Here is a 10,395-nt window from a genome sequence, read left to right as displayed (position 1 = left end):
GCGCAGCGAAAGACGTGGCATTCAAATGTGTTGGCATCTCGCATGGGCCAGAGGAAGGTGAAGAGAGACGGGTCGTCGACCTGGTGGAAATGGGCGCACGTATTCGTGCACATTGCGTGTTAGAATAGCCTGAAGCACCTGGTCACTATGCTTACCGAGCATCAGGAAGCTCACCCGGAAGTAGGGGATGCGCCACAAATCGTATTGCTGGCGCAATTGCGTGCGCTCGTCTTCAACCTATGCACCACCCGTTGAAAACATGGTCACGACTTTGGAAAACACACACACACACACACACACACACACACACACTCACACATCACATCACATCACATCACATCACCCAAACTGGCGATGCAAAGTAGCCCAGACGCAAGACGGGTCGAGACGCACGACAAAGCCGTGCTCCGAGATGGAGAGCAACACATTAGCTGTTCGTGGCCGATTCCTCTGCACAAGTCAGCACACAGTCACATGAGCGGTGTGGGTGGAAACGGGCCAATCCCTCGGCCAGCAGGGTGTGTGTCATACACCAGATACGTTTCGCACATGGCAGTGGGCTACGGCAATGGAGGTGGCTTCGGCAAAGCGATTGCTTGAATCCGGCGGGCTCACTGTCATACAAGCCAGGCTCTACGCACTCGCACCGCCCCCCAAAAAAGGACCACCGGCATCGACAAGCACTGATCAGCAAGCGCTTGAAGGGCCCCCAGTATTTCCTGCTACAAGCACATACCTTGACCTGAAACGACATGCTGGGCAAGCTCATGGCGCTGCGTTTGGGCCGGGCCGTTTTCAGGATCGAGTCCTGGTCGCTCCCTCAGATTGCAAAAATAATCTGACAAACGGTATTTTTTTTGTTTGCTCTGACTGCCTTCGTTGTCTGGAGTGATGTCGCAACTCGCCGAGCAGCTCTCTCCGCCGAACAGCGCCGGCAGCGCGTTTGAAGATGAGGCCAATGCGGTGACCGCCGCGGCCGCGGCTGCAGCAAGGTAAACCAGATCAGTGCCAAGGGGTGACATGGCAGATGAAAGGGGACCGGGGCGTTTTCATGGTTCAGTGCAGTGAATGGCGATGGGATTCGCTTGTTGTTCCGAGTGGAGTGATATCAACCAACAAACGGCTCCTGGGTACCGTGGGGCAGCGCGCACCGCACGGCCGTGGCTGTACGATGTGCAGCTGCACGACTCGGTGCATGCGTTTCCCAATGCTGATTGATATGGCGATGCGGATGTCAATGCTGCCAAGCACATGTGGCATGCGTGCAACCAACACACATTGCGGACAATGGAGAAACCTCCTTAAGTTGAAATGATTAGCTTGGCTGCCTCGGCCGTTCTTCTCACGCCTTGCCATGGTGTGCGCTTGGGAATCTTGACAGTCAAGCGCGCACTGAGGTGGTGTCGCGCGTCCTCGTCATCAACACGGGAGGCACCATTGGCATGAAGGATTCAGAGCATGGTTTGTTTCAAAGCTTCCCCCGTTCAGTATGCACGTGCCCGAGGGTCCTCTTTGCCACGGTTTTCGCCCTTAACCAGTCTTGGCCTGTGTCCCTGGCTTCTTCCAGGCTATATTCCCATCCCTGGCTTCTTGGCCAGCATTGTCCGTGACCTCAGTATTCTCAATGACAAGTCATACGCCCTGCACCACTTGCAACAAAGCCACGACACAGGTGTGCGCGTGTCGCATTTGGCCCGGGCATGCTCTCATCAACGGCGACGCACCTGAAAGCTGATCCCATTCTCCAGGGCAGCACCTGATTTTTCATGACCATGCCACCCTGATCTTGATGCCATTTTCCTTACAGGTTGCGTCACCCCTGTGCTGCGCCTTACACCACAAATGCATCGACGCATCTACTATGAATTTCTCGAGTACGCCCCTTTGCTCGACTCGAGCTGCATGGTCAGTATAGTCCCCTATATTCAACACCACCACCACCACCACCACCACCATCCCGCGCATGTTCCCTTTTTTTGGGTATACCATTCCAGCAAAACTGTTTGCTCAAGTTTTTGGCTTCAAAACGTACGCCCACAGGACATGCGATCCTGGTCGCGCATCGCCGATGATATCTGCCGCTTCTATGACAAATACGACGGCTTTCTCATCATTCATGGCACTGATACGATGACGTACACAGGTACTGCGCCCAGGGCCAGTTGTCTGCCAATGCCACCCCGCACCGATGCTCTGGGCCGTCCGACTCCGGCTACGCCCTCACCTGCTGCTGAACCGCGTTGCTTAGCATCCGCGCTCTCCTTTATGCTGGAAAACTTGGGCAAGAGCGTTGTCATCACCGGTGCCCAGGTACCTTGTTTCGCCCTATTCATGATTGGCTAAGAGCCTTCGCACCACAGCTCACCAGAAATTACCATCATGCCCCCCAATCGTGTGTCAGCTGCCGCTGGAAGCCATGAATTCAGATGGAATCGCCAACTTCAGCGGCGCACTCTCCGTGGCCGGTTGCTTTGTCATTCCAGAGGTATCCGCTTTTTGAAATGCTTCCAAGTATGCTGGGATGTCAGGCGGATTGTGTCATTCAACGTCAAATCTTAGCCTTCAGCCTGTTTGCCTAGGTAACCATCTACTTCAGCGACCGCTTGTATCGCGGCAACCGAACGACCAAGGTCAGAGCTCTTGTGCAGTTTTAGTAATTGTCTTCCTTTTGGACCCCGGGCCTGACCTAAGAATCATGCCCTCAGATGACCGCCTTCAGTTTTGATGCTTTCAAGTCCCCAAACTATCCTCCACTCATGGAGCTGGGTGCTGGTTCGTCTTTCCGTTTGTCGCCTTATGTGCTTCCTCTCCTGGTGTGCTTCCTCTCCTGGTGTGCTTCCTCTCCTGGTGTGCTTCCTCTCCTGATGTGCTCGCGTATCAATCAATCTGCTTTTGGTGTAGGTGTGATTGAACGCCGCGAGCTCATTCATCGTCCGACGGAGATTGAGCGCTTTCGCGTGTCGGGGGCTTTGGACCCCAATGTCTGCGTCATTCGGTAGGTCTTGATTTGCTGATCGCGTCCTGTTGCGATGGATGACTGTCTGTCTAACCTTGAACATGTGTGCTACTGCGTAGAATTTTTCCCGGCATCACGGCACAGGCTCTTCGTGCGTTCTTGGCCCCACCCATGCGAGGTAAATTTCTTCACAACCAGCCAGCTCTTGTAGATTTTGCACTATACGTTTACTGCTTCCCCTGCCATGGACGTATACGTGGGTGCATGATGTTTTGTTCACAAACCTGTTTCGTTGTTAGGTGCCGTTCTTCAGACCTATGGTGCCGGCAATGCACCCGACGACCGGCCTGAGTTGTTTGAGCCCTTTCGCGAGGCTACGGCGCGAGGCTGCCTCATCATCAACTGCACACAGTGCATTCACGGCAACGTCACAGACTCATACAAGTTTGTCCCCCATCGTGGTCATATCAAAAATAGCAAATTTTCCACCAAATTACTCAGTCTTTGATCTGCTTCTGTGTGCACACTTGTGTCCCGTAATGTGCGCGTGTTAGGACTGGACGCATGCTGTACGAAACCGGCATCCTACCCGGGGCGGACATGACACCTGAATGTGCGCTGACCAAGCTCGCATATGTCATTGGCTTGGTCAGTGTTGCCGACCGACCAAAATGGTCCATGCCCTGGCTCACAATCATCTTCGTGCTGCTAACATAAACTACCGTGCTCAATGACGACAGAACGTGGCACCAGACCAAGCTCGGAGCCTCTTGATTCGCAACCTCCGAGGAGAGGTACGTCAACTGTCAAGCTTGCAATGAAATCCCAACCCAGGATGATGCAGCCTCTTGTTCATGCGCCATGCACGCCTTTGGTCCTTAAACATCCGCCGCTGGCAGCTGACAACGGCAGGGACGCCCACTCGCGACGCCCGAGCCAAAGGGAATGCGTTTTTGCGGTCCATTGCCGGAGCTATGGGGTAGGTCCGTGATTCCAACGCAGGGATCTCACTGCGCTTTGGTTGTTTCTTGCCCGACCTTGCGTCTTCGAGATTGTCACCATCCTTTTTCCTTAATTGTCTCGCCCACTATGTCTGTAGGGCCAACGAAGAATACGAGCAGATTCGCACGGCTCTGCAGCCACTCCTCATGTGCACAGCTGCCAATCGCGGTGATTTGGTCTGGCTCAAGGAGCTTCATGTGGGTGACAAACTGGCTTCAACTCTCACCCCCGCCAGGGAGGCGGGAAACAAAGTGATTCAACCATTAAGCCACGTGCGCTAACCATTGTCCTTGATCGCACGACCCGCTTCAGGATGAAGGACTGGATTGCAACAGTAGCGATTATGATGGACGTACCCCGCTGCACCTGGCCAGTTCCAATGGCCACCGTGGTGTGGTCGATTTTCTCTTGCGTGCAGGCGCCTACGTGCATGCCAAGGATAGGTACTCACTTCGATCAGCAGATGCCTCAATACGATGTCACCCTGAAGAGTAGTTTGACATACAAAATCCGGACAACTGCTCACAGGCTCAATGTGCCCTTGGCCCGCTTGCAGATTTAATTGGACACCGTTGCGCGATGCTGTGCAAGCCCAGCAACTGGAAATCATTGAGGTATGCTTACCACCCAGAGCCGGCGCAGCCTGAAGATGATGGCGTCTCAAACGCTCCACCCAGGCCTTTTGCGGCTATTCCGTGCAGCAGTTTAACCATACTACCTCTTTGATGGGCAATTGCAGCTGCTGCGCCAGGCTGGGGCTCACCTCGGCCTGCCTTCCTATGAGCTGGCCGCTTGTCTGGCATCGGCTGTTGTCGGCGTACGTGCCCCGCCATGTTCTTTTAAAAATTGCACTTGTTTTTGTTTGTTTGTTTGCTTGTTTGTTTGTTTTTTTGTTTTGTTTTTTTTGCAAATGTTGTGCATGTTTTGTGCATGTTTTGTGCATGTGTGGAGGAGAGCGCGCAGGAGAGATAGGATGATTTTTTTTTCCTACCAGCCCACTTGAAAAACATCTCTCACCACGGACCTGAATGATGCAATGTTTCATGTTGGACACGACACGACATAGAAACCCAACACGGTTCACTTGTGGCTTGCGGCTGGTGCCGACGTAAATGTACCTGATTACTACGGCCGCACTCCACTCCATGTCGCCGCCTCTATTGGAAATATGGTATGCGGGGGAGCTTCTGGGTTGTGGCCGTGTCTCTCGCGCTTTGGCGTCTCACATGATGCCTGTTGGTTGGGTTCATGGTGAGCGCAGGATCTCATCGAACTGTTCTGCCAGTCGGGGGCTCGAACCACGCTGTTTGATAACGATAACAACACTCCATACTCCCTGGCCGTGGAAGCGGGGCATGAAGAGGCGGCCGACCTGATTGCCAAATTTGCCGCGCTTGCGGCGCCAACGGGTGAATCAAGTGGCGTGTCTGGCTCAGAGCTGCACGAGCTGACAACCCGCCGGACCAAGATTATGCGTCACCTGTGTCGCAACTCGCCATCACCGACACGCTCCATTAGCAACTCACCCAGCCCCACTGCTCCACGCCGCGTACTGACCCGCCGTCAGTCTGAGCCAAACATGACCCTTGTCCAACATACCGAGCTCGGCCAACGCAAGTCTTCAGCAAAGGGACCGCGCTCTTAGTATCGCCCAAAGGCTCCCATTACGATGTATGGACGTGGACAGCCATCGTGTAGATGGCCTCAGCTCAACCATGTTCTGATGAAGAAGGTGGCAAAGATGAGCCTTTTGTGTGCCTTGACCTCGACTAGTGTGCTAGACTGAAAGGTGTATCATATTCTTTCATGCAACCCAGTCGCGTGGCCTCCCTGCGACTTCACATGCCAACCTGGACAAGCCTGTCTATATGAACAATTCAAAACCAATGAAAGAATCAACAAAGACACTCTACGAGCCCTCTATCACAATAGATTTCAAACACAGAAGGTGAATTCTTTCAGCGGATATTTTAAGGCGTCGGTGCTGCCGGTGACTGCGAGCGCAAGCTCCATGACGCTTTGTTTTGGTCTGAGACCGAGTCGTCGGTTTCTGGGGTTTGGTTGTTTGCCTTTGCGCCAAGAACCAGTGCTGACCGACCATGACGTGGCTCAGCGTCCTCTTCGTGATGCAATAGCATATATGACACGGTCGTCACCACCAAGACTGTGAAAACGACCAGCGCGATGGCCAGTACAAACTCCTGTGGCAAGTCACCATACACGTTGCTTGAGCCCACAAGTAAAAAAGGACTGGCTTCCGCAACAGCACAAAAGAAGCCCAACGTGTGAACCCTGTTTCAAGCACAACATACCTGAGCCGCCTGAGACTGGGCCGCTTGCACGGTCGGGTTGGTGCGCAGAAACTCCATGACAAAAGCCTCCCGTTCTTGAGCATCTTCAGTCACCGTCTCCAGATGCTGGCCCAACCGACGCACAAGCTCGGGTCTATGTCACACCGGCCATGTATCGTGAGCTACTCTGCACGCCGGCGCTCTCTGCGCAGTGTAGCCTCGTTCTGAACGTACCGAAGCCAAAGCTGCCGAAAGACGTGGGTCATTTCCTGGAGCGGCTCCGTTGTCTCGCTCAAGCTCTGTCGCTCGCATTCATTCATGCAGGTGCACACATGTGCATGCATGCCCATGCATCAGAAGGGTGGCAAATAGACGGCATAGATTGGTACGAGTCGAGCACTACGACACGACCAACCTGAACAACCACGGTCAGCGGCTGATTGATCTTCGACTCAATCAAGGCCGCATTAAGTTCACGCATCGCTTCGACGCGGTTTTCCACAATGTCTCGCACAGAAGCACGCACCTAGCAGCCAGAAGAAGGCGGTGCTTAAGACACCAGACAGATCTGCTCCAGCTCATGCCATGTGCGACTAGTTTTACCTCAAGTGCAATCGCCTCATCGTGGTAATCGGCCAGAAGAGATGCACCCAAGGCTTGTTCAATCGCCTCTCGGTATTGCTGCTCAACTGCCGACGCCTTGCGGGGAGTCATGGGCTCCGTGATGACAGCAAGCTATGCATAACAAAGCACCACAATAATGGTTGAGACCAACTGGCACGCAGGGAGAAAGGCGTTGTTGGACATACGAGATGCTCCAAGCGAGCTGTAAATCGTGTCAAGTCGATGACGCAAAGATCTGACCGTGTGGGTATCAAGAATCTCATGGCTGGCCTTGGTCAGCAGCTCTTGTAAAAGGTGTTGCTGCTCGCCTACCACAGACTGGGCATGTTCCTGGACGTACGTTTGAAATAAAATAAAATCCTATCCCAGTCGGCCCGAAGCACATGGTTGGTCGCAAAAAAGCGATGCCGAAAGCAAAAGAAAAAATGAAAGTGAATGACTGCATTGCAGGACGGACATTAAAAATGGCCCGCAAACGTACTTCCTCGGGCAAATCCCCGTCAGCGCACATGTGCTCTGCCTTGGCCGCCAAAGATGTGAAGGGCGCAAAACATGTGGCATTGCGTCGAGCAAACCCAACAGACGACAAGTCGCGTGGGCCAGAGGTCTGCGCAGAGAGGCAGTCGCGAAACGCTGAAAAGGCCTCAGCTAAGCTTTGGCGCATGGCAGTCGCTAGCCCGGTGGTCAGCTCAAGCGCACGCTGGCTGATAGCGCCCTGGCAGACCTGCACATTCACAAGCACGTATTTACAAGATGAGGTTCTTTCCGTGCATGTCTGTGCGTCGAGGGAGACAAGACCGGTGCATGACACACACCGAAGTGGCATTGTTCAGCAGGTACTTTGCCGTTGTATCATTGTGAGCAACACATTGCTCCGCAGTCGGTCTCAGCGAGTTGCGAAGCACTGCGGGTCCACGAGCAAATTGGCATTAGCCAGGGCTCCTGATACACGAAACAAAACTCGAGAAAGTGGGACAAGGCCAAACTGTACTGAGCACATACCTTGCTCAAGGTGCGCTTGCAAATCTTTCTTCAGCTCTTTGGTGCTGGACGCATTGGCACGGGCGGCCATGGCGACAAACTCGGCCACAGCTGCATCCAAACGAGAGCGAGCCGAGGCCTGCGGTCGAGTGGGTACACTACGTGAGTCAACGACGCCAAAAACAAACAGTGAGAGCCCGGAACTTGACGATATTGCACCTCCAGGCGCAATGGGCGCAGTGTGTTGGCCTGGGTCGCTGCTTCTTGCAGTCGTCTCTCCAATTCCTTGGGAAAGAAAAGGGAACCGGCGCAACAAGGTGGTAAGCACAATGTCTTCAACTGCATCGAGCACGAGTTCCGAAATATCTGAGACGAACAGCGGTGTCACTGGAGTTGGCAGCTTGGAGGTTGAATAAATTAAGGGCCCGCGCCTGCGCCATGCTCATCTGTGCTGTAAAATCTGCTTCACAGACTGGCAGAAATTGTTCGACAACAAATTGATAGGCCTGCACATGAGCGATATGAGTAAGCCGGCCCGGAAAAAGACATCCCCAGTGGATTATGTCAGCCATGCTGAGAAGCCATCATGTCACTCGTTTGACCACAACACGGGATGGCCAATGCAGTCTGAAGCATTCAGCTGTTTCTTAACGCACCTGTAAAGAGGACCGGATGGCTTGAGCTTGCCGATGCAACCGCATGGCGGTGGCGGCTTCTTTGGTGGCTGACACGACTGCCTGTCCCTCCTGGGCTGCCTGTGAGTTGCGCACAAGCACAATAGGTACAATGCCATGAGTCAGATGAATCGGCAACAGATGGCTGCCAGATGCGGCTGGCCAATGCGAGCTTGGACGTATTGAATAAGGGGCAGCATCAGACGTGAGCTTGCCTGAACAAAGTTGCGCAAGCGTGCCACGAGTTCTGGGCCTTGGAGTGCACGCTCAGGTTTAAAATAGAGCGCTTGACGTAGCTTTGCCAGCTGCTCTCGGAAGGTTGGCGCGTGTGCATCGTGCTCCGAGCCTGCAAGAATGTTTCGTGAGCAAACAAGACCGCATGACACAATGCAAGACCAACTGGAACCTTGCTCGCACCATCCAGTAACGCTTGATTATCAGCACCCGCCACAGCCTCGGCCATAATTAGGAGATGAAGGCCATCGAGGAGGTGCGCAATGGGGTCTACGGCTCCCGGCATGGCGTTTTGCTCCCACTAAGAGGCAATCGATACCACACGCAGTGCACGGAAGTGTTTACGTCAGAATAGGAGTGGCTTGGAAGAAGGCGCAAATGAGCACAGGACCACACGATGCGCAGTCGTGCTGCCATACCTGTCGGGCATCCCAACTGAGATTAAAGTGCATCTGAGCTAGTTGGCGCCCCACACCTTGAATGGACAGGAAAAGGCTGGGCTGCGTCTGTCCTTCCAAGACTCGTGAAACGTGCCCCTCCTGGGCTGCCAGTTTGGCCTGCAGCACCAAGCCTGCACTATTCAAGACAAGATCCTGTCGGGCCCAGCAGCTGAAATTAGAGGGGCAGACCATGCGAAGAGGTCACAAGCTCGATATTGCTCTCACATGAAGGCGTTCAAGGGCAGCACCATCCATGTATCGATAAGCATTGTAGACAAGTCCGTCCGCCACGCTGGCTGCCAAGCCAAAGATCTGCATGTGATCATACCACGAACGGTCTAACCATCAAAGAGGGCAAAGAATCCGTGAGATGGCATGGCTAGATTCAAAAGACGAGCCTAACAAGGATGGGAGCACGGCTTGCACGAAGCAGGAACAGACCGGCAGCATCCAGGCCCTCAGTGTCAAGGATAAGCACGTGAGCACCGTTGATTGACACGGGTTCCTCTGAGACCCACAAGCCCTACACAAGGCAGACATCATTCAATTCACCACGCGCGCTGGAAGAGGAAACGGGGCATTTAAGATTCACACCCGTACCCGAGTGGTTGAAGCCAAGCCATGACCGACGAGAAAGGGCGAGTCGACATTGTGAGCGAGTTGATTACAGAGAAAGGATTTTCCCGAACGCGCCCGCCCTGTCACAGCCAGAACGTGTACAGGGTCCTCCAGCTGCACGCAGGCACAACCATGAATAGGGAATAGCAGAGCTGCAATGCCACGGTGTCTGATGAGCAGCAACAGCAATAATCAGTAACTGACCGCCTCCAGCGCGGCAAGAGTTGTCTCATTGAGGACCAGCTGGTCCAGTTGCGTTGTTCCGGCTTCGGGCGGGAGCAGCAGTGGCAGGCTTGCAGCTGCAGACAGAAGTGCGACCAAGCTGAGTGGTGGTGCCCCTTATCCTTTTGACTCAGCTCTCGGCGAGGACAGGGCAGCACGGGGGCATCGAGGGCAAAAGCAGACCCCAGCTATACCTGCGCTGGCTCCACAATACATGGCGCTGATGCACAGCAAGAGGACCCCGGCCAATCCCAGGCCATGGGCGCCAGTGCGAGGGAGCGGAGCTGCCATGGCAGGCACTGGCGAAACTTCTGTCTGATGCTCAATCGGCTGCGCAGACGAACAATATTGAA

At 54.0% G+C, this 10,395-nt stretch overlaps 2 protein-coding genes across 2 annotated transcripts; one reads left to right on the top strand and one right to left on the bottom strand.

Annotated features, from left to right (window-relative positions):
• Positions 1–891: 891 nt before the first annotated feature.
• Positions 892–4,239, top strand: MONBRDRAFT_9831 (uncharacterized protein; the record flags this gene model as incomplete). The annotated part of the gene is made up of 8 exons (XM_001747555.1): positions 892–992; positions 1,599–1,672; positions 1,808–1,905; positions 2,041–2,143; positions 2,902–2,995; positions 3,076–3,134; positions 3,256–3,400; positions 4,056–4,239. 8 exons carry the CDS (start codon positions 892–894, stop codon positions 4,237–4,239), a joined length of 858 nt encoding a protein of 285 aa, XP_001747607.1.
• A 2,016-nt stretch (positions 4,240–6,255) lies between these two features.
• MONBRDRAFT_27120 (uncharacterized protein) lies at positions 6,256–10,333 on the bottom strand (the record flags this gene model as incomplete). The annotated part of the gene is made up of 15 exons (XM_001747461.1): positions 6,256–6,403; positions 6,484–6,548; positions 6,665–6,775; positions 6,853–6,984; positions 7,114–7,233; positions 7,355–7,597; positions 7,689–7,777; positions 7,876–8,012; positions 8,511–8,609; positions 8,771–8,874; positions 9,182–9,355; positions 9,428–9,540; positions 9,644–9,725; positions 10,025–10,119; positions 10,237–10,333. 15 exons carry the CDS (start codon positions 10,331–10,333, stop codon positions 6,256–6,258), a joined length of 1,809 nt encoding a protein of 602 aa, XP_001747513.1.
• Between the last annotated feature and the right edge of the window lie 62 nt (positions 10,334–10,395).

This window comes from Monosiga brevicollis, genomic scaffold, assembly GCF_000002865.3.
Source record: "Monosiga brevicollis MX1 MONBRscaffold_17 genomic scaffold, whole genome shotgun sequence".
NCBI classification, from domain to species: Eukaryota; class Choanoflagellata; order Craspedida; family Salpingoecidae; genus Monosiga; species Monosiga brevicollis.
Note: the sequence above shows the minus strand (reverse complement) of the source record. Positions and strands in the feature narration are given on the sequence as shown.